The sequence below is a fragment of the Haemaphysalis longicornis genome, unplaced genomic scaffold (assembly GCF_048455015.1).
Source record: "Haemaphysalis longicornis isolate Haplotype H1 unplaced genomic scaffold, Haemaphysalis longicornis Haplotype H1 scaffold_4, whole genome shotgun sequence".
NCBI classification, from domain to species: Eukaryota; Metazoa; Arthropoda; class Arachnida; order Ixodida; family Ixodidae; genus Haemaphysalis; species Haemaphysalis longicornis.
The window spans coordinates 27985044-28009112 of record NW_027526361.1 but is presented as its reverse complement, the minus strand read 5'-3'; the positions used below and the strand labels follow the sequence as shown (position 1 = coordinate 28009112).

The 24069-nt window shown below is 45.4% G+C and overlaps 1 protein-coding gene across 1 annotated transcript in view; it reads right to left on the bottom strand.

The window, feature by feature from the left end:
- The window catches only part of LOC144179698 (uncharacterized), a 57256-nt gene extending 35537 nt beyond the window's left edge, over positions 1-21719 (bottom strand). The window contains exons 1-15 of the mRNA XM_077708143.1: positions 21574-21719; positions 16472-16651; positions 15397-15437; positions 14516-14599; positions 11404-11448; positions 9790-9858; positions 9596-9691; positions 8298-8342; positions 7656-7709; positions 7187-7240; positions 5908-5961; positions 5371-5424; positions 4234-4287; positions 2571-2615; positions 1468-1521 (exon numbers count right to left, since the gene is read on the bottom strand). Coding sequence (XP_077564269.1) covers positions 1468-1521; positions 2571-2615; positions 4234-4287; positions 5371-5424; positions 5908-5961; positions 7187-7240; positions 7656-7709; positions 8298-8342; positions 9596-9691; positions 9790-9858; positions 11404-11448; positions 14516-14599; positions 15397-15437; positions 16472-16651; positions 21574-21718 — 1074 coding nt within the window. The 5' untranslated portion in view covers position 21719. The remainder of the gene's footprint in view (positions 1-1467; positions 1522-2570; positions 2616-4233; positions 4288-5370; positions 5425-5907; positions 5962-7186; positions 7241-7655; positions 7710-8297; positions 8343-9595; positions 9692-9789; positions 9859-11403; positions 11449-14515; positions 14600-15396; positions 15438-16471; positions 16652-21573) is intronic.
- Between the last annotated feature and the right edge of the window lie 2350 nt (positions 21720-24069).

Below are 24069 nucleotides of genomic sequence, written 5' to 3'. Positions count from 1 at the left end.
CATTGCAAAACAAGACCCCGCGAATTTTTTTTTTTTTTTTTTGCTGCTTAGAAATTTTCATTATGGCCATTAGAAATTTGCCAACACAGTGGCTACAAATGAGAAGGGCATACGGGTTACTATAAAGCAGTGTTTTTGTTGCTCGCAAAATGAAATTAAAAGAACATCCATGGAAAGAAAATACCACGACAATAAAAGGCAATGATGAGGGTATTTCACTTATGCTAATAGATACTATAAGTCCAGACACTGTCAGCCGGCTAAACCGATTCGTTCCAAGCCAATAAATTGGGAAGTTGAAGCGTATACCGCGAATTTTGGGAACTTGAACGTATATATAGGTTGCTCTTAGTATGCATCTGTCAAAGACCTCTTTCAAGCTTCTAAAGGTAATGAGGACTCTGGGTGAAAGAGGTTGAGGAGAGCATAGACAAATAATGCGGGCGCGTGGCCTATTGAAAGGTAAGTTTTGTTAGGCAGAATTTGACGCTTCATTTTGATTCTTTTTTCTTTGTTTTTCTGCCTTTCTTTTTGGCTTAAAATAATGGTACGCACCCACACACACACACACAAAAACGTGTGGCGACGTAGTTTACATAGGAGCAAAAATGCGCATGCGTGTTTTGGTGGAAAGAAAACCTTTCCCGTAGTGGCGGAGGAGCTCTACTGGTCAATGAATGCGCCTTTGAGGAATAAATGTTATAACGGACCCGCGGCCACCCGTTTGAAAATGCCTTCAATGTGGGCACGGACGCACGCAAAAATATTTTTCGGAGTAGAGAGTATCAAATAAAAAAAATAAGCAATAATAATGAGAGTGGCAGATTAGGGGACAAAGTGAATATAGAATTTGCTTTCCCATTCTCCGCAAAAAGTCGTCTAGAACTAATTTTTACCCTCGTCAGCATCTGTTTTTCGAGATACGAATAGACAAAAGTGCGCTGTCATCGCAAGGTGCGTGTAAGGTATAGTTCAATTTGATGACTCCGTGAAGCTGATTTATATTCTCTGGTCCCCAGTCATCAGTAATTTTCTTCGTTGCTACCCTGGTTTCGAAATGCATTGAATAAACCACCGGTCGGGTCGCTTTACAACTTGTAAATATTTTTGCAACTTTGTCTCCTTCTCGCAGCCTGCCATCACCACCAATATGCTACCAAGTAAGCTAAAAGGCTCGCTAAGAGGGGTATTTGCTTTATCCGCCGGAATTCAGGCTGTCACGCTCTCGTTGTCCCTATTCATTTCAACTGGAGCTGATGACCCACATCAAGTAGCTAGTCGTATCAATGCTAACTTCACATTATCGATGCAACAAAGCAAAAATGACTGCTGGACCATTAAACACCCTATAGCGCCTGCCTGCGGTAGGTGTCAGGTAATGAACCCATCGACGCGACCAATCACGCTACTGAATCCACGGAAAGAACAGTGCACTAAGATATGCTGGGATAGGAGAGTCCCACTTACCGGTGGTCCCGGAGGTCCATCGCGCCCTCGTTCTCCTCGAGGCCCGGCCGGACCCTGGAAAGAAAATTCTCAAAATATTATCACTCGAGAAAAATCATTTTCTCCCTCAAATATAAATTATCCTTTCATTGAAACTGATAAGAGCTTGCTTGGGACACTAACGTTATATTGAACGTTCGCAAAGTGGTAATCCCGCTAAAAAACTCTGCTTTTGTACACTGTGTTTTCATACAGTTTTGGATGCTACTAGGTATGGCGCTAAAAACGAGCTGAAGACCGTGTTTTCCCTTTCTAGTTTTTCACCCATTGCTACTATAGCTAAGAGATCGCAAGATAAAATGCCACCAGTAGTTAGAGAAATGTTTCATATGTCATCACCTGCAGTTTAAAGATTTTGATCATATGGTCGCGTTTTCTGACAATTTTACGTTAGTTTACTCAGTATATAGAAAGTTCGCATTTACTTGGTCTTCTAAATAAGGTTCTGCAAAGTGAATTATGCATTCTTACGAACTAAAAAAAAGACACCTCGTAACATGCGGGTGTTTTTGTTGTTGTCGTTGCAGAGAAATGCCCTCACGCTGGCCAATTGAAGGCTGCTATTTGCCATAAACATGCCCTCTTTACAAAAATGTCTAGCAAAGAAGCTCAATCACTTTACCTGGCACTAACCTTTATATAGCTTATTCACATAAAGTTTCAGACAAAAAAAGTGAGGTTCTCGCGAGCTATAATTAAAGAAAAACAAAGAATTACATGCAGTGCAGGTACAAGTATAGAATTTACAGCGCCTCAAATTATCAGGATGTTATACTTACTTAGAGCCCCCGTTCATTTAAAAAATAAGCGTTTCTCCTCTCAGGCGACTGTTTCACTTCGCAGACAACTGGTAGCGATAAAAGTAAGCCCCTGGAATTTGTTTTTCATAGATTACTTTGGTTCCCTTAACTCTGTTTATAGACTTAGAAAAAGTTGTGCTGCTATGCTGCACTAATCTTAATTATAACATATTCTCTCTTCGTATTGAAACGAAGCAAATCAGGGTTTATCAAAATAAGAAAAGGGCAACGGGCTACAATTAAAGGTTTCCCAAAATTGCTTACCGCAAGCCCTGTTGGTCCTGCCTTTCCTGGAGCTCCCAGCGATCCCTAAAGAAATGCAATAAAAATGAACGTAACGAACACAGTAACAACAAAAGCAAGAAAAGTCACAAAGACAAGTGCTTTCGCAGCCAACCTTCGTTTGCCAGTTGCTGCATTAATCATGCTTTAAGCATTATCCAACCGTCCACACACGTCCTATTTCTTTCTCTTGAGAAGAGAAATTTAAGAGTTAAAAAGAGTCATCGTGCATTGAATACTAACAGCATTTCCACTTAATACACTGAAGGTGTGAAAACCATTTGGTCGTTCGAATGACTGAACATTGTGACGCCTCCATCATCGAACGGGGAGCTAGGGTCTTACGTACGACACTGCTAGCTGAGGTGTGAGGGATAGCACAATGCCCCTCTTATTGCGTTTTTCTCCACAATTTGACAATTGTAGAACTGTTATGGACAACATTCCAAATAAACAAATATCAGCATTATTCCAGTTGCCCGCTGTTCCTAGTCTCAGCAAAGAAATTAACTAGTCGACGCTATCAGGCTGCTTCATTATTTGTTTGTTGAAGTCTCATTATATCAGTGTGACCAAAAACCAACTGGAAAGTTCTTGAAAGTGTGACAAATTTCACTGACAGAATATCATTCCAAAAGCCAATCGGTAAAAAAAAAAAATTCAAACTGGCGACAAGTGACCATGCCATCAGACATGAAGTCCGTTCATTATGTCTCAAGAACGGAGATTATCACTGAGTTCATGGCCTTCAGAATGCGACCAGCCGCGGTGGCTCAATAGATAAGGCGTTGTGCTGCTGAGCACAAGGTCACGGGTTGGATTCCCGGCCGTGGCGACCGCTTATCTGATGGAGGCGAAAAGCAAAAACGCCCGTGTGTACGAGATTTCGGCGCACGTTAAAGATCCCCAGGTGGTAAAAATTAATCCGGAGCCCTCCACTACGGCGCGCCTCATCATCGCCTGCGTTGCAGCGGCGCGTTAAACCCTACAATCAATCAATCTTCGGAATCCGGCGCGATTGTATAGAGGGCCAGTTGTTTTGTCAGCAAAATGAACCGTTCTTGTGGTCACCGCCCCGGGAAGGACGTTCGCTTTTCGCGTAGTAAAAAAATAATTACGGCAAGAAAATGTTTTCAAATCAGTGCAAACGCTGTTTTTTTTTTGTAGAAAGGTATAGAGTGTACTCCCCCTGTCTTAATATTTGTCCCGCCCACTTGCACAGACAGAAGGATCTCCAGAATTGTTAGATCAGACCGCACTGGGCTGGAAACGTCGCTCCTTACTGTATTGCCTTCAAACCAGCACTCATAATCACCTGCATGCCCGAAAGGAATAGAACATGGCCTACGCCCAGTGAAAGAACAGGGTAAAATCTTGTGTACTGATAACAGACGCAAACACACACGTGTGATTGTAAATAGTCTCCAGTACAACGCTTTCTTTTCTTTATCTTTTGTTTGACCTGATAAGTAATTTTTTTCTTGGTACCGTAAATATTTCTCACGAATTCATCGCCGTATTTTGGTCGTAACGATTTATCATGAAACAACAAGCATGTACAAGTAACTGCCATACTTGATCAAGAAAATCTTTGTTATACTTTTACGGTGCAAGTGCCGTCATCTTACGGGAAATGAGAGCTTACCTTTTCGCCTTGGAGACCTTGCTCGCCTTTGGCGCCGTCCAGGCCCGGAAAGCCCTACCAAGAAAATATCACACAAAAGATGAAATAAAACTAGCATCCAGCAAGATGGAGGTACATTCTCTTGCGCGTACTGGTTTCTTTGATATAATGAAGTAGAGATATTCCAAGATAACAGAATTTTGAAAGACAATTCATGTGATTATTTCCGTAATTGTTTTTTTTGCGCACCAGAATGGAACTCTTAGATAGTGCCGATTCTGGCCGGTTAGCCTATGCTCTTGGTTTGGAATGTACACTACGAAACAACAGAATTAATACATACATAAATATTACTACTGATGCTAATAAGTCTTCTTCTAACGATAATAATAACAATATATTAACAGTAATAAAATAATACTTCATCCCACTGTTGTGCACTAGTTGTCATGAAACATGTAGTCATGAAACATAATCACAACTGCGTGCATCGTCAGGGCAGTCTAGAGGTTCCTCGGTTGTGAGAGCTCCAGTTTGGGGAAGCGAAATGATCCCTTGGCAACAGCACAAAAACACGTGCACAGCGAGCTAGAGATACGACGACTCAGGGACATCTACGGCTCATGGCGTTGCGTCGTTTCGCTAGCTCTGTCTCCGTCTGCTCTCTCGTTATTGACTACAACGCACAATGATCCCGCTCGAACCACCCCTTTGTTCATCACGTGATGCCTACCACACAACTTTAATACAGTATAGTGACAAGAAGATGTAATCGAAGCATTTGGCCAGGACGAATGATTCGCAGTCGATTTAATATATCAAAAGCGAATGTGCGCACATAAATCTTTTGCTTTTTACACTGCGATTACTTCTTTGTATAGTTAAGGAGCTTTGAATCGTAGGGGGTTCATATTCCACTGCAAACACTGAGCTGCAGTCTCTTTGCCCACTTTCTGTCCGAGTTTTTTCGCGCCGTTTCCTAAGGTGCCATGTGCACCCAACTAGCCCAAAGTCAAGCTTTAGTAAGCTGCAGCGAACGAATGCTTGCCGTGCCATTGTCGGTAAGGACAGACATGCGCAGTGATTAGCGTGTCCAGCCGGAATGGCCTACACCCTATGGAGTTGTGTGCACTCTGCGCCAAGGACCGAACCACTGACCCTGTGGCCTTTGGCACCAGGTAGACCAGGCATTCCCGGCAGCCCTCTGGGACCCTGCAATAGAGGACAATTGAAGTGTCAGCGAGTTAGTCTACTAAAGCAACACGTGCAAAAAGGCTAATTGGCACCAGTCGTGCACTTAAGATATCCGCGCACATTAGAGACAATACGCGGCGAAAATTGACCGCTAGCCCTTCACTACACCCAGCCCCACAGCCCAGGCATAGCTTGGGGTACAAAACATCAATTTCAAGTTTTTTTCTAATTTGAAACAAACTTTTGAGGCAACAAATGCAAGGCTGCGTTTATACGAACCTGTAAACTCATTGTTATATCAGTAAGCAATTATTCACTAGTGTTCCTTGGAGCCTAAAAGTAAACATTAAATTGCGGTAATTGTGAAATGTCCGCATTTCATTGGTTTGTAGCTTGCCTTCACCTGTAGAAAATAAATCTTTGAGCGGTGACATGACCTTAATGTGCTGAAGCGTTTTCACAATTGCTTACCGTTCACTGTAGACGAAAGAAAAGACTTACTGCTGGGCCCGGAGGCCCCTGAGGTCCTGGACGCCCGTCTTCTCCCGGATCTCCCTGGCGAAAGATAAAGAAAAGGTAAGAAAACTTGCGACTTTAAATCTGTGATATGATATCACTGGGAGTCCCGGCGTCATGTTGGTCACCCTTAATTTTTCGTATGACGACCAGTTATTTAGTCAAGCACGACGAGCCACGACAAGTCAGTAACGACCAGTCAGTTATTCCCGACTTTGTTTCACACTCATATCGGTTTCCGGCTCTAGCCGGTGTTATTGATTTCTTAACAACGGGCACTGAGAGAGAGCAAGCACGCGGATATAGCAGCTGCCATTTTTTGGTTGTCATCCAGAAAATGACCTTTGCAAACTAACCCCCCCACCCAAAAAAAAAAAACTGGCCTCACTACACGCTTTCAACACGCCCTTTCGGGCGTTATTATATTCAACTGGCCCCAGTAATTAACTGAAAAGCGATATTTTTTAGTTCGCTGCGTTTGCGCACTCCAACAGAATATGGGCCACTCCAAATCCCGAGTTTCTTTGGGTTTCCCGATACGCCATATTTAGACGCTCATAACTTCTTTCCTTTGTATTTGCACCAAAATTTTCCTCGGTTTGATCAGTTTCTTTCTCGCCTTCATCACTACCGCAAGCTTGCACGTGGTTACACAGAAGGCTGCCGGCCAAATGCAAAAACATTTGCAACGTCTCTCACCACGTGCATTTATTTCCGCATCGGAGGAATATTTTTGCTTTCCCGTTGGTATCCCAGAACTACGCGAAAAGTTTCTTAAAAAAATTTATCAGTCGTTATTTTTTTCGGGAAGGTACCTTTACTGTAAACTATGGCGTCGCCCCTTTTTCCACATCGCCTCATGTGTTTCACTCAAAAATGTCCCACCACCGCTCTGCCTACACACACACACACACACAAAAGCAGCCAGGGTGGTGTGTTCAGTGACGGTAATGATTCGCGTGATTAGGCTAATTGTCCACTATGAGAAATTTTACTTATTCCAACCCTAGCATTCAGTAATAATCGTGCTCCAGAAAGACAAACTAATTTGATCCAGCAATGCAACCCCATGTCATGTCATAGAACCATTTCTTACTAGTTGCTAAGGCTAAATATCTCTGAGGCAACGTTGTCAGCTCTGTAGGCAAGCACCGAGTCATTTGAAAGATTGTGGCCCAAGCTTGGTGTCACTATTTCTTTTCATTTCGTTTTGATATTGTGTAATAAGTTCTCTACGGCAAGAACACAAAGTTAGGCCACATACGTCTTTTCCTGGAATGCCAGGAAGCCCTCTTTCTCCTTGTGGTCCTGGTGGGCCCTGTAGAAAAACAAACAAAGGGTGACGTTGGGACAGGTGGGAACACGAGAGTGGAAATGTGTGCCACAAGTAACCTTCCGTTGCACGCATTGTCTGTAAATGATAGTGGCTTGTACAGTTAATTCAAGAGGTGTGCCGAAGTGATAACATATAATCTTCCGTTGCGCACTTCACGCCCAGTCCTCGCAAACAAAGCTATTAGTATTCTGCTGGCTTTCCCTTTAGTGTAAACGATTACTTGTTTATCTGGATCAGGCGCTATGATCAACCGCTTTCGCCTCACTTGTGCAGTTGAGAAGTTAAACACAGTATAGGGCTAGCAAGCCCCTTGGCTTGGGGAGAGTTAGACAAAGCATGACATCGTTTACGGGGTCCAAAGAGAACATCGCCTTGCGTCGGAAGGAAGAATACTTACCGGTGGGCCGCTCTCTCCCGATTCACCACGCAATCCTTGGAATCCTTGCGGACCCTATAAGCGCGCCCAACCAAAGTAGTGGTATTAGTAGTACTGCACTCACGAGAACCTGCAGGGAATACTGCAAACGTATTGTGATTGGCTCCCGTAATACTATGGCAGTAATTGGTTGGCGCTCCGGCATAGGACTATACGACGGCTGGAGCGCGTCACGCGGCTACTAAATTGTATGCGAATGTTCGAGAAATTGTGCGATACTCTGCAGCAAGTATTGCAGCAGCAGAGATTGTAGTGCCGATAATTGTTATAAGACGTTCACCAGATGATACGAAATCTGGCTGGTTGAGACGTATGGCAATTAATTACGAGAGGAGAAATAGGAGTAAATGTATACAGGCTGTGACAAGAAGCACCCGCCGTATGGTTCGAACATTACAGGTACGTGATCACCACAAGAAAACAAGAACAAGCCTTACAAATAATTCCACGGTTCCATCGAATAATTTTTAAACAGTGGTTTCCAACGTCTTATGCGCGGCGCTGTAGTTCCTTGGTTGTATCGAGTTTCCTCCCCCATAAAATCAACAATAAAAGAACGAACAGAGTTGAAAACGCACAACGACAACCAAATGAGACACTTACCGGAGGCCCAGGTGGCCCTGAAAAACCACGGGGTCCCACTGGTCCCTGGAAGTTAGCGCCATAGGTTTGTAAGACACAAGAAAAGCAAACCTTTTATTGCTTGAAGCATTACTGTGGTTCTGAGTTGCATCCTCGGCCCAAACAAGTATTGGTGATAGCGATTTCTCTCCTCGTTCCCCTCTCGTGATAGAGGCGGCTGAGTGAAACTCAACGTTTCTTTCCCAGGAACGGCAGCGGGATCCTGACTTTTACGTCACCACTTCTATCAGTCCATAACGAGGTGAAACTCCGTGTACAGTTCAGGTCCGTCCCCAGTAATTGGGACCCCGCTCCCAGTTCCTCTTTACCCAGCGATAATCGGTGTGATAAAATTCCCCTGTGCCCCATGGGGAGTAGCACCAGGAGTAGTGTAACTTATGACGTGAGTAAGCAATAATATCGAATACCGCAGTCCACCATAAGCAGTTTGACGAAAAGCTACAGAGTTTCCATGCAGAGGAATGCAAATGTTTTCAACCACCTCTCTATGGCCCGCCCACTCAACTGTCGTGTACTTTGGCAATTTTCACATTACTCGGTGATGGTGGCATTTTGTCAACAGTATTTTGTCGGAAATTTTGTCTACAGAACGGTCTAAATGTTTCGATTAGCGTATTACGACTCGAGCACATAATATAAGGTACAAAGCTCATCTTTTGAGGGTATACGTTGGCGAAAACATGTATCCACCCACAGGAGTGATACTAGATGTTTAAAAAGACTGCTAAAGTTATTTATTTCCTGCCTCCAATTTCCTGCCTCCAATTCTAACGTGTGCGCCGAAAGCAGTAATTAAACTGTTAGCTAAAACTTTTTTTGTTTTTTGGCGCAGTGGTCGTTTGTCAGGTAAATGCGCGCCTCGACTAATATTGCAGAAAGCATTTTCCAGTGCCACTTTCTTTTGGTCGATAACATGTTAGGCCAGGTTAAGGTTACACCGATGCAGACGCACACAGACTCGCGTTTAACTATGTAGGATGATTACAGCATAAAGTTGTTAGTTTGAATCGTCAGCTCGCGTTTCGCCGTGTCGCGGCTGCCACTGCCACTCCGTGTACGCGAAATATAAGTATTCATAATTTCGTAAACTTTTCCACGAACCTAAATTAACCGATGGGTAAGCGCGTCTCATGCTCAAAACGTTTCACTTGAAAAGGAATTTTGCAGCTGTAATCACCACAGAATAACGCAGCGAGCAAAGGAATGTGGAAAAAATACTGCGTTTAAAAATAGAGCCAGAAACAAAACCAGGCGTTTACCACAGAGGCCTGCATAAATTGGAACGCTTCGGGAGCAGGTCCCTTGTCCCCGTTCAGTGGTCCTTGCTGCGACAGCTGGTGAAACCACTGTGACATCTGCGGGAAAAAAAGGGAAAGGAGAGCAAAGCCACGTGTCGGCTGGGCGCTCTTCAGGGACCGCTAGTTCACTCAGCTGACGAGGAGCCTTCACTCACGTCTGCGGGTGGACCCGGGAGACCGGGACTCCCTGGAACGCCGTGCGAGCCAGGTTCGCCCGGAGCGCCCTGCGGTTAAAGTTAAACAACGTTAATAAGAATGTAAAAATAACGGTCGATAACGGGATTTTGACGACAGAGCCCAGCCTAATCAAAATAAAAAAAAAATGCTGCTAAGGTAGTTCTCTTTCTGGCACCGCGAGTGACCAACGGAGATGCGTGATGTGCTCTATTTGGGTAAATAATTTCCTTTAAAGGTATCAATGGATGACGTTAATGACTACTTTATTGCCGTAATAGTACATCTATGGTATGCGATATAGTAATGTATACATATGTACTGCACATGTCACCACTCGGATGCAAAAAAAAGCTAAGATTAATCATGACCATTGTCGCTTCTTTAGCCAAAATGTTCAGCCGCAAAGCTGACGGAAAGGGCACGCTAATTTCCTAAATAAATATCTGAAGCCAGGTAAATGTATGTATCTTATATATATATATATATATATATATATATATATATATATATATATATATATATATATTTACTTCAGCTGTTCACCCACAAACAAAGTTGATACAAATACCTGAGTACATTTAGAAGAGGCCCGCACTGAGTTTCCCTTGGGTAACATTTGCGCCTGCGGGCTTCGCTTTTCATCCCAGTCGGCTACCACGTGTACGTTTGAAGTCTCAAGTTGTACACGCTACTGATTTCTGCGTCGCTGCACGCGAACTGATTTTAGACAATGAAACGATTCACATTCATCACTTCGACTTATGGGCGACTTGCAAGGTCCGGAGTAAGCCATGAGAAATTTTAAGTAATTTTATTTCTGTTTTGACGTCGGCTATTTTTGGCTATACTGAAAAGTTGTGGCAGGCGGAATTGATTGACTTAAGAAATATCATTATTCCCGCAACAGAGACAAAAGTTTTCTGCCATTATTTGGAAGCGTCTTTCTAAGCACTAAAACAGTTAGGGATTAGAGAGTAAAATGGCTTAGAGGTACCATAAAGACAAGATACAAGTTTCATTCAATAAAAAGGCTACTTAAGGCAATGATACCAATTTTATCCCAAACATCAAACAAATAATTGAGATATTAAAGAAAACATATGACGCAGTGGTGAATTCCCAGCCACTTCCCGCCGATTTCTCTATGACGTCACGGAATCTTGTTTGTGTGATTGGCGGCCGCTGATCTAAGGCACCGCCAAGAAGCATGACAGGGCGAGTGTAGGGGTCCTCTAGTTCTGTTTGATCGAATTGTAGTTTGATCGAATTTGATCGAACGTGTAGTTAACAAACTCTATAACTGCGTCTTTAGTTCTGGCCCATACTGCGTCACTTTAGCCTGCAATTTGAAAGTTTTCCAATATTTGGTGCGTTTTTTTTTTTCGGTTAGAAATGTCTTTCGTGGCTGCAATCGAACTTAGTGAGTTGCCAAAGGTTAATTCTTTCAAAATGAACAAAGCTATATTTTGTCTTGGGGTTTCTTCAAAATATGGCTCGCCGATAACATTCGCCTGTAGAGAACCCGACAGGCTATGCTTCCAAGGTGAACAGAATGCTTTCGCCCCCTCAGAAAACCACGCAAAATAGCTTACGCGATCTCCAGGTCGTCCAGGGTTACCGTGATCGCCAGGTGGTCCCTGTAAGGTTTACGCAAGGCGTAAGTTGCGTTCAGTTGAAGACAAACATTTAGCATTTGCGAAAAGCCGCCCTTTAACTGCAGTATATATAACGTGTAATGACGAAAAAATCCCGTTTTACTCAGCAAAAAATGTTGATAGTTAGTGTTCCATGAAGCTACCAGAATTCTAAAAGGCGGTTAATTTCGACGTTATAAGAATGGGGCCAAATCACCGTTACTCGGTTTACCTCCATGTCGTTTCCCTGTTCACACTGAAGAAACGTTGCGGCTGAGTTAGTGCTCTTTTTGCATGACGACTTATGTGAATGGCATAGCCAAGAACCGCAGAACTGCCATATAAGAGCCGGGTGCATAAAAAGATGAACCACAGCGCAACACTTTTAATTCCAGCCCAAGACACAGCGTCCAAATCCTCGACTGCCAATGCAAGGTCGTTCAGATACTGCAGCAATGGCGAGGAATTTATTAGTCACGTGTGAAATTGACCGCTATCCCGGAACTTGCGATAACCAGGCTGCGCAGTTCCTGACATTCAAGAGCAAACCTGCAGGCACATAAGAAGAATTAGTTCACAAGGAAGGAGCTATCTATAATCTGTGGTTAATAATTTGTAAATAAAAGCCTACATCGAACGACAAAGAAGCTTTAAAAAGACAACAAGCATGTCAAGCGCCCCTTGTGCAACATCAGGCGAGTAACACAGGTAGCCACTATCATGCTCTTAATATATTTTGCATTTCTTGAAAGCAAGCACAATCTGCAATCGTTGCCAATCTCCATAATAACCGGATAAATGCTGTACAGTGAATGTACTGCTGCCTGTTGGCATTGCTGGTAATACGAAAAAAAAAACAAATTAACGCCGTTTCACTCAACGTGAAAGCTGTGGGAAGTGCAGAGCATTGATTCACCATAATGGGCTGTTGCGCCGTTATCCGCTCACTGCTACCACTCATCACGCTTTTCACCGCCCTCTCTCACTCCTCCCTTGATGAGCTGAACGGAGGCTTGTAAAACGAAATTCAAATTTCCCGCCATCGCAGTGCTCGCGCGCCCCCTGCCTAGAACCGCGCGAGCGGGAGTTCTGTTTGTGCTTGCTTCCATCCCGCACGTACCGGCAGCGTACGGTGCAGTTTGGAATACGTCGTTTTGGCGGCCACTTTTTTTGCTTACTATCATAAAAGCCAACCCAAAGGGAGCTCCTAATTAAATTGACGGGGGGGCTGCCAGTTATATACCAAGATTTTGCCTGAAATGTACCTGCAGTTTTCTTTGCGTTAAACAACGGGGAGATGTATGACAAGTGCGCAGCGGTTCATAAGTTTCGATCAGTTATGACTATATGAACCGCTTGTTTTTCGAAGCCTCTGTTTGGGTACGTTACTCCGTAACTCCGCGGCGCTTTACTTGGGCCCGTTATCTCGCTGCGCCGTCTGATTCCGGCAGTAGCTGGACATTGTTACAGCGAACGAGCTACGGCGACAAGGCGAGCCCCAAAGGTGCTCTGCACTTAAAACGAGAGAGCAGCTCTGCACTTAAAAAGAGAGAGCAGCTGGAGAAAGCAGTCACTACGTCGTCCAAGACTATCTCGTGATGCAAACGCTGTTTGGTTTTACGGCCATCGCGTGATGCCTGTTGCCTTGTTTCTAGCGCATGGGAATTGTATGAACTAGTACACGTAACGTGCCGAAGGGGTAATAATGACCGCCGCAGTAATAAAAGCGTAAGCACTTAAAAAAGAACAAAAACATAAAAGCCGTCCCCCTCAAGGTGAAAGCTGCCGGAAGAGCACATCAGTGATTCGCCATGATGGACTGTAGCGCCGTTGTTCGCTCGCTGCTACCACCCATCACACTATTCGCCGCCCTGTCTCCTCTCTTGGATGGATCGGAGGCCTGTCCAATGCAATTCGAATTTCCCGCGTTAGCAGTTCTCGCGCGCCCCCTGCTTGAAGCTGCGCCAGCCAGAGTTCTGTTGTTCTTGTGTTTGCTCTTCCTCCAACACGTGCCGGCGTTGCACTGCCAATTTTTTCGCTACTATCGTAAAAACCAACCCAACGAGCGTCCCTTGAACGCGGGCGCTGCAGATTGATTACGTATATTTTGCCTCAAATGTACCTGCAGTTTTGTTTGCACTAAACAACGGGGAGATGTATGACAAGCGCCAGCGGTTCACGAGTTCCGAGCGTTTATGACTATATAAACCACTTGGCTTTCGAAGCCGCTGCGGGACGCCGCGACGACAGCCACTACGACGGAATGCCGTGGGGCTCTACTTGGGTCCAGCGAGCGAGCTACGACGACAAGGTGAGCCCGTGAAGTACCATGCATTTAAAATTAGAGCATTTCCGCTGCTTTGAAGAAGCAGGGCTAGCGGAGCTGTATTGGTGGATAACCATTGAATTGTGTATGGTGACTTACTATATTGAGCGAATAAAGACTCATACCTATATTCCTTAGGAAAAATTTTAAACTAATTCTGAGACAATTTATTTCGGGATAGTCTTGATAAAACAAGAGTTAAAGCCATTTTCTGCAACCATACTCCCTCAGCAGACGGCCGTGTAGTGACAGCAGACGGGAATTTTGTAACGTTGACAAATTCACTGTGAACCAACTAATAATACAAGTAAAGGCATTTTGGCGTAATGATTGAGTCGTCTTGGGGATCAATTTCAGTACAATTTTTTCTACGATATTTAAGTTAGGTTAAAAGCTAACGAACATTTTGCACTACCTATGGAGCGAGCGCGTGTGATTCTTTGTCGACGGAAACGATGGACGCACGCAATATTGGTCAGAACCTAACGCAAAACAGCTTCTTTGTAAAATGTATATGTTGCCGAAAGGTAAATGAGTTGTAAGACTTCATAAACAGTATGCGGTTTTGGAGAATATACCCATGATAGAATATTTCCAAACATATTTTCTTATATTTATACCTTACGCCAGATCTTGGCCGTCAGATAAGCATTGTAAAATAAAGTGATGTAAGCAAGGTTTGCGATTTGGACGAAGAGCCGGGTGAGAGCTGTAAGTGAGAATTTAATAGAACAGAATTCTTACCCTGGGCCCGGGTACAGTGAGCAGAGGATAGTCTGGGTAAGGCAAGGGCTCAGGTGACGCCGCACCGTGCGTTGGCTCGGGCTCCTGTCGAATGGAAGGAGGAGCAATTAAATGGTTTCTAAAATCGACGTGTTCTGCTTGTTTCTGCAAGACTGATGCACAGTGCCGAATGAGCTGTTTAAAAATCTTTATTTATTTATTTACAGATACTGCTGTCTCGATTCACGAGACATAGCAGGAGTGGGTACATCATGAAAAGAAAAGAACATACATTAAGCTGCACCACATAAACATACAAATCATTTAAAACATGTTACAAAATATGGTTGGGCAGTTCTTTCAAAAACAGTTCAATTGGTTTTTCGCGCAGGGAACCATCTAGGTTGTTCCAAATCTCAACAACGGCTGGGAAAAAAGAATGCTTAAAGCAATTTACAAATGGCTGGAAGGGAACAATGTTGAGTGGGTGAGATCGGCGCGTGGCTCGTCGTGCTGAATGACAAAGAGTAATCGGTGCTTCAATGGAACTGCGGCTGTGTACAATCTTATGTAGCAGAGTGATGCGATCAAGTGTGCGTCGAAAAGCAAGGGGTTCTAACGACAATGAGCATGCGTGAGATGAGGGAGAAAAATTGCGGTCATACCGGCCAAAAATAAACCGTATTGCTTTTTTCTGTATGCCCTCGAGCATATTTATGTCAAGTGCAGTATAGGGTGACCATACCGCTGAGGCGTACTCTAGCAATGGTCGGACGAGCGATTTGTACGCGTCGGCTACTTCGTCGGCTACTGTGATTTCTTGAACAAGTATGGCGGGGTCAAAACTGTTGCGCTGGTTTAGTTCTTGAGTATTGTTATTTTGCTGTGTACAGTGTACTTACAGGCTCTGGTGACTCGGAAGGTTCAGGAGTCCCTGGAACATCTGCAGAGATGCGATAGAAATAATTTCCGCAGGAAACTGTTTAGGTCAGTTTGTTACCCACCTTGCTCAGCACCTGAACGATACAGAAGTTAGGAGTGCGCGGACGGAACACTCCCTCTCTTTAATATTGGTTGGAATGAAAGTAGTGACTGTTTACACATACAGTCACTCGCTTTAGTTAATCAACACTACAAGATAAAGCTTATGTAAACATGTAAAATAAAAAGTTGTGTCCCTGGTGTACGCATTTAGTCATACTCTCGGGGGAAGAGATTCTACCAAGTTGTTTCTATGACCCTGGCACCGGGATCAAGGCGCGTGACATCCGAATAGTCGATGTGGTTGTATAGTTACACCAGATCAGACAACTGGCCTCAGTACAGCATCTGGTACCTCCATACCGGTACCGGATCGGCAAACAAGCGCGGGCGCAGATTAGCCCCAACCAGTGGCGCGCGTGTGCAGATGCGCCTAACGTGTATCCTGTTGTTCTTTTTTGCACGTTGCCAGAAATATGCGAATAACGCTGTTAGGTCCATCGCGCAAGTACATCAACAAGGCCTAAGCGCTGGAGGCGTACAATGCCAGATGAAGCTCTAATGCTTTCGCATTTAAGCAGACTTAAGTGGGCCCTGAGCAATTTCTTTGCTCAGATTTGTGCTCACCGGCGCATGCGTACACGGCATGCTACGCCAGAGGCGGCGGACACACGGCGAAGCAAGCCCACAACTCCGCGCCGCGCAGTGAAAGAGTACCCCTTGCAAAACACTACAGACAGTTGTTGTAATGAAACTGTTCGATGCGAGCACAACAGAAAACGATGATTGCTAAACACGGCATTCAAATCTTCACAAAACGGAGTTCAGGGGAGAAAACACTGGGAACACGACGTTAGAATATCCTGCAGGTGCCTGTGAGGGACCTTTACTTGCTAGTGGTAGTAACGACCCCTGGAGGTTTCGTTCCACAGCGAATGGCAGTAGAGAGAAGAGAGACTCCTCGTACGTGCGTATGCGGCTATGAGCAGCGCGTACCTGGGCATACGGGGCAGCACCTGCCGATGGGCACGTACTGGTTGGGGCAGTCGAGCCTCGGGCACTGTTCGGTGTCGCACACGCTGCTGCCCAGCAGGCATTTGCACGTGGTGCACGGGTCCGGCTGCCACTCGTCGCCGTCCGCGTACGTGCGCCCCTCGAACAGGCACGCAGTGTCGCCTAAGCACGGAACCAGAAGGATATTCCTCTTTTTGTGCCCCGTTTCTCAGATTACGCCAGCCCAGTTAACACGCATCTCCTGTGGGCGAAGTGTTTTGCTATCTGGATCGGAGATGGAAAAACGGTTGCGTTTATGCGTCTTTTTTTTCCTGGCGTTTGTCTGCTGGGAAGTAATAAACGTCAGGGAGAGCGAAAAAAATACAGAAGCTCCAAACGGCGATTGTCGTATTTCTTTGTAAGCAGCTCTGCTATACAACAGGAACCTTTGAGGCCAAAATGCACAACTGCATTCTTGGGAAGACATTTTCTTTTCAGGGTAATATAAGCAGCGCGATATCAAAGTAGGAAAGCCCCAAGAATTTTAATTATACACCTCCGTGGAATTTCTTGTATATCTAAGGAGCGCTGCCCCACGAAGCTGCCCCAATTTTTATGGGCAATGTAATTATTCTGGAATCAACGTGTGAAGCGTGTAGAGCATCCCAATACCTCTTTAAAGGAGCCATGAAGAGAAAACAAAAGTTTGTTTTATTTGAAAGGTTAGGTGTTTCATAGTACCCTAAGCGCTTTCCCGGAAGCAAATGATGTTTTATGCACTGAGAAATAAGGCAATTTAAGCCAAAATTTTAAATCTCCCGCTAAATTGCACATTTTGTGACGTGAACAATGGCGTCATACGAGCCGGTCCATGAAACAGATACTTAGTATGTCGACTCCATATAGCACCCACACGCGGGAATCAAACAGGAACCGGAGCTCGTGCCGAAACCGAGACGGCGGCCATTTTAAAAATACTAGTAAAACCTAGTGCACCCGCAGCCCTAGTCATGGAATCGCCTGATCCGGAGAACAAAACTCTCACGGAGAAGCTCGGGCTTGCATTTAACAACCTCACACCACTTGAACGTTCAATGCTTCTAAGTGCACGAGCGGTAGGAGTTGTGGGATACGCGGATGGACCGGAAAGCGACCATTCCGCTATAGCCACAACAGACGAACGCCCAGCCGTCGGCACCGCTGCCTCGTCAGCCCCGTCGCGACGGACGAATACAGACTGGTACGTATGTGCCGTATTTTTATTACGGTTAATAATAGTTCAATTTCAGTAGCAGTATCGCTTATGCCAGTTGGCCGGTATCGTGTATGGAAAGCCGTTCGCGCGAGCTGTCTGCTCCGACCAGAAAGATACGAGCGTCAATGCGCGATGTGTACGGCATTTTTTTCCCCAAGGTCAGAGCGCTTTGACGGCGATTTGACGAAGTCGGCGACGAGCGCCAGCATGTCCCAGGAGTGAGCTAACGTAAGGGTCCCTGCCGTAATCACTTCCTCGGAGATGAAGCGAGCACACTCGTACTTCCTTTAGCTCTCTTTCTCCTCCGTTTGCAAAGTTCACAAAACGTAGCCACTTGCTTCGCCGAGGTTCGTCGTTGGGCAGCACATGAAAGGAGATCTCACCAGCGGGGATGTCGCACTCCCTCGACGATTTGCCCGTACTACATGGGCATTTCAAAACGCAGCAACAAAATTTCATTGTAAAGTACTCGAACAAACTGAAGTTTTCAGTGGTTGTAAACTGGAAACGAGCTCCTAACAACAGCCGCAAGCCAACACCATTCCGAATCTTCTGCGACGACTGTCACTATCTCGTTGCTGCTTGCTGTTCCTTACTCCCCTCGTTTCTATTTTTACCTTTGCTGGTTGGCGATATGACGGCCAACCTCCTGTGAAGGGATTACGATACCAAGCAAGGTCGCGGCTGTGCGTGCTGGGACGGTTCGTTGGCCCCGAAGAGCCTCGAACCCGAAAATTCGTCTGCGCGACGGTGGCGACGGCGAGATGTCGAGTTCGGCTGGCGGTAGTTTCGTACGCATTGGCATACACGCTTGCGCTTTTATTCGGAACTTCAACCGTTTACTCCACCGTTCTTAGTGTCATAAAAGGAATGTGCAGTATGTTTAACGGGCAGTATGTTTAACAGTATGTTTAACAGCATGCCTTCGAAGAGCGCCGGTACTGTCAGAAGCGCCAATAGGCGTGAAGACGGCGGAAGAAAACCACCGACGATGATCGGGCCATGACGCCAAGTTTAAGCGCGATGCCCGTCGGGACTCTTAATTCCGCGAGGAGGAAAATGCAAGAAGTCGTCATGGAAATAATCCTGTTGAACACCTCCCAGTCGTGACCGCAAGGTTTGAGCAGGAGTTTGTGGCCGCTTGTGCGGTATGTGATCGTTTGTGGTTTCTCAGGGAGCTCAGTCTCGTAACCACGGTAACCCGCAAACATTTACGCTTGTCATACAACTTCCCTCAGTGGAATGGAAATGATTTTTTTTATTGGAACCCCTGCGGCGTCACGGAACCAATTGGCACCTGAAGGGTAGGACGTACAAAGTTCTAATACCCGCTAGTGGCAGCTGTTATTTATTCAGGCTTACAAGCAGTTCTTATCACGGTGCAGTTTCTTGACCATAAAACAACACACAACCATGAAAAAGTATTTTGAGCCAAGGCCTACAGTTCTCTTTGTCTCCAAAAAAATGCAGTTTCGGGCAAAAAAGAATTCAAAACTCATTCGTAGCGAATATTCTTTAGCGAATTTTGTGACATTATTATGTGACACCTTAGTTCAGTTCGGTTGTTTTTACTACTTTCGGCGGTCTTAGCTTACAGTCAAGTTAATATACAGGCTTTTCAGACGGACGCAAAAAGGGAAGACACCTGGGTGTCGACTTTTTGGAGCACGTTGAAGATCCCCAGGTGGTCAAAATTAGTTCGGAGTCCTCCACTGCGGTGCGCCTTTTAAATCAGGTCAATCAGTCGTTAACATTCAGACGAGGTGCCATAGACCTTAGCGAGACCCTATAGAAGTAAACAAAAAATAAATAAACGATAACAAAAATGGAAGGTTGCTGTATAAATAGGGTGCCCTGTGTAGAAGCGCGAAGCTGAAAATGCCCATGTCACTGCTCTGAATTAGCGCCTATGCGTCGTTTGAAAACGAAGCATTTCGTGATAAAATATTAGCCACTCAATGCAAAGACCGTCGGCATTGAGTCCAGCCAGATATTTGCACACAAGGTCATCGGGGTATTATTCGCTAACTGGCTAAGTACGTGTTAATCCCGCATGGTGCTAAATACTGGGGAAGCGACGTCTGTCGGCGCCTGTCTGCTATGCCTTTTGATGCCTCCTGACACCATACTCCTGGTTGAAGGCGCATATAATTCAATGCTTCTGAATTAATGGAAAACCTCCAAATCTCCAAAAGGGTGTAATGAAGGACTTGTTGGCACATCTTAGCGCTTAAAACAGCGCGGAAGGCGGAACTAAGGAAGAAACAGACGACATAGGCGCTGATGAACAACCGTGCACAATTTAATTCGCAGGAAAGTATACATGAAAGTGAAGGGAAGAGCAGAAGAAACGAAAAAAGTTAAATAAAATTATGACGTAAAAAGTTGTATCAACAGATTTTTTTAGTACGGCGGTTGGGCCTGATAAGGTGTCGGCACCCCACTCCAGACAATTTCGGGCCCTTTTCCCCCTCTTTGCCCCCACCCCCCCTCCCTCAAAACCTATAAGCTTAGCTTAGCTTAGTAAGGCAACACCATTTTTATCCGCCGCGCTACGATTTGTAGAATAGTAGTCATGTTAGGTATGCTATCTTCATATCTGGCAGTGACGCGGATGGTTCACTAATGCAATCACTCCCTTTCCTGTTGATTTGGAAGGCTTCGAACATCCCCGTCTCCCTTCGCCCACGCTGAGTGGTGAGGGTGGCGCATTCTCCGAAGGGCGGGGGGTCAAGCCGCAGGAGGCGCAGTGTGCTGACAACGTCCCTGTCACTGATAGATTAGGAGATAGCATACCTAACATGACCAGTCGTCTACAAATAGTCGCGCCACGGATAAAAATGTTGTTGCCTTGCTAGGAAATGTGTTGATACCACTTTTTACGTCATGATTTTATTTCGCCTTTTTCGTTTCTTCTTCTCTTCTCTTCGCGTTTTATGTAAGTTTTTCTGCGAATTTAAATGCGCACAGTTGTTCGCCAGCGCCTATGTCGTCTGTTCCTTCCTTAGTCCTACTATAATCCACCAAAACACTAAACACTAAAACACTAAACACTAAATAAAAACACTAAAATCCAAATCCGATGCTACGAGGGACTCATTTCTGCTAAGGATTTTAGCAGACCCTCGTTAGGACGAACAAGGGGCTGACGAAGTTCATGGTTAAAACTAACAACACTTTTCTCTCTTATTGCGACACGCCCATTACAAAAAAACCATGCACCCCTGCGTCTAAGGGCGACGATGGTTGAACGGGAAACTTGCTCGTGATGGGTTCTTTGGTTGGCCAATCCAACACTGCGAGTATGGGCTACTTTGGAGGTACGCACCATTTCTCTAGAATACGCACAGTGACTGTCTGGCGTGCACTTTTTAGGCCTAACGTTTGGGTTTGGGGTGTACGGGGCGTTCGCTTCGACCATGTCGAAATGAAGAAGTCGGATAGCCGCCCTTTTCGTAATGTGGGGGACCCAGGTTCGATTCCGGCCACGGAAAGCGTTTTTTTTTTTTTTTCATTTCACCCACGATCATCCATCATCATCGTCAGAGAAAGTTGGCTTTCCCACAGGGCGTAATGCCGTACAACGGCATCAGTGAGGAGACTGAAGCTTCGCTTAAAAAGCTCGGATAAAACGAATTTCGTATAATACAAACACATTTTTACGGTCCCTTCGGGTTCGTCTTAACGGAAGTTTACTAACCTGGCTCATTAGCATCTACGGGAAAACTCTTTAAGCTCAACCGCAGCCCATTACGTGCTGTTTCACCTGCTACGTGCGCAGCGTCGGGAACTTAACCGGCGAACTTCCGTTTTTAGGTCATGCCTGTCCGGGAGTGCGTGGGTCACCCACCGTCGGTCTGGTTGTTGTCGATGACGTAGTCGTAGTCGACCTGCGGCCTGGCCGCGGCCTCCGCGGCGGTGGCCAGGGCACACAGCAGGAAGAGGCTGGGCATCCCTGGAGCTGCTCCGGCGGATGCGGACCGGCGGAGGCCCATAGCGCGGGTCCGCAGATGACGGTACTCCGCGGGGACCGCTACTTTTTACGCTCCCTCGCCCCCACGTGCAAGGGGAATGCTCTCCTCTCCGCGCTCGCAGTCAGCGCGGGCTCCTCCGGAAGAGCGGAGGGCCCGACGCTGCACGCCGAGCTCCGACCTTGACGACACTCCAGCGAGAAACAATGCACTGCCGCAAAAGGTGAAAAGGTTAAGCGGAAACCAAGGAGATCACAGCAGGGAAAGATTTTTCTTCCCCCTTATTTAGATCACTTGGGCCTCTCAAAACGCCGTGTCGTATTATTTAAAGGTTTGAGATAGATTTTAACGTCTATTTTGTCTGATTTAGATTAGTACCCTTGTTTGAATTCCATGTGCGAAATTAATGCTTTGAGTTTGATTTTAACGCAAGTTACCCACACCACTTTCATGCAATGATAATGCCTGTATGAAATAAGCACTTTTTCGCTTTATACTTTTTTATCGGGGAATGCATTCTGTCGCTGGAGTCGTACGATTTAGATGCGTCTTTCCATCCCTGAAAGGGTGTCTGCCCAGAAGTTTCCCAAACTGCGTTGCTTCAGAACCAAGTGGCTGATGATGATGATGATTGCTATTGGTTTCCCCTTTGAAGCGGGGTGATGACATGTCATCTTACCAAAAAGGACTAATATAACCATGTTTTACACTCTTGGTTTAATACTAGCGCTGCTTAGGGCAGGCACTAAAGCTTATTAGGCCCGAAATACTTTATTTTCCCTGTTACAGGTGGTAACTGTCCTAGGCAATATTCCCCTCTCTGCTTTTCGTCCACCAGCATTCTAATCTTCTTTTCGTCCCCTCGACAGCCTTGAAGTTAACTTCCTCTGTGGCGTCTCCCCCCCCCCCCCCCCTTTCCACCTTCCCGTTACATTCGCACCGTCCGCGTCCTGTTTTTGATGGCCAGCTCAGTTTTGCAGTAGTTTAGTTACTCTGGAGGTTCAGAAATGTGTTTATGCACACAAATAGTGGCGCGAAACAAATTTCTAGCGAATTGATTTAATTTTTTAGGAAATGCATCCCTGCAGGGATGACCTGTTTTATTTGTATGTAAGACAATCATGAAGTAGCATGAATTAAATATTAGCATAAGGATTACCTAGGAGGAAATATTCCTATGGGTGAATTGGCGTTAGCCTTAGGTTTGTAAAACCACAGATGCGTCCACACATTTAGCACCTATCTCCTTCCAGTGCTTTAATTTTAATTTTAATATATGCCACACATTCACATCCAACAATTTTGTTTCACTTTAGGTGTTGTGAGTGCTGAAAACACTGAAAAATCTTGCAGCTCTGCTTGGCAGCGATATCAAACCGGAAGCCAGGACTCGCCGGCGGTAATTAGGCAGCAGTGATTAGTGTTATTAGCACTATTTAGATTTGCAGGTTCCCGGCAGCACTATCGATAAACGCTTTCTTTATTGCCTTCGCGACTGCTGAAGTCATTCGAAAGCTGTATACCTATTGCCGGAACACAGCGGAAGTGCTTGATTTGCTAGCTGCATAAGGTACACCCAAGAGCAAAAGATTACGGACCACAAAAGCAGCAGTTTTGGGTAATTTCTGTGCCGCACGGCTACCAGGGGTACTGTGTGCCGTATTTTTCATTACTTCAGTAACTATGCGACATCTGACAAGCACACGGCAGTTTGTCGGGCTGCTATCGGAAGAGAAATAACCTAAAATTGCGATTTCCTGGTCCGTAAACCTTTGATCGTGGCTGTACCTTCTCTAGTCTCCCCTTTGCTTTTGTTGCCATATTCTTTGAAGTGGTTATCAAATTATTTTATTGCTGCAGCTGAACGAAAGTCGGCCAATAGCCGCGATATAGCTTTAGGGATGTTACTGAAGCCCGCAAAAATGATCGAGCTGAAAGTAAAATGTTTGGAGGGAGTATCTAGGGTATTTAATGGGCTCAGAGCCGTTATTTGTCACTTGGGCACTCTGTGTCTACCAGTTTGAAGTGCTCGACGCGCATACTGACTACATTCTAAAACCATTCCAAATTTTGAAGGATTCTTAAAGGATTAATTTGTGAGAGCCCCACTCATCTTGGATCAAAAAATGGGTTAGGATGTTGCCTGGCTCGTATATTCTGATTCCACTACACGCAACCGTCAGAATTCGTTCGCCGGGGAGAACATGTCGGGATGAAAGCGATAAGGTCGCGGTGGCTGAATAGGGCCGCAGTGCACGCGTCTCCCGGCCACCCCGGAAGGCCGTCGAGCAGCCGTGGCCCCCGTTGGCCTTTATGGCATTAAAATGTCGCCCTCTCTCAGCGCGCGACCAGGCTCCTCGGCCGTTGGCCCTAGG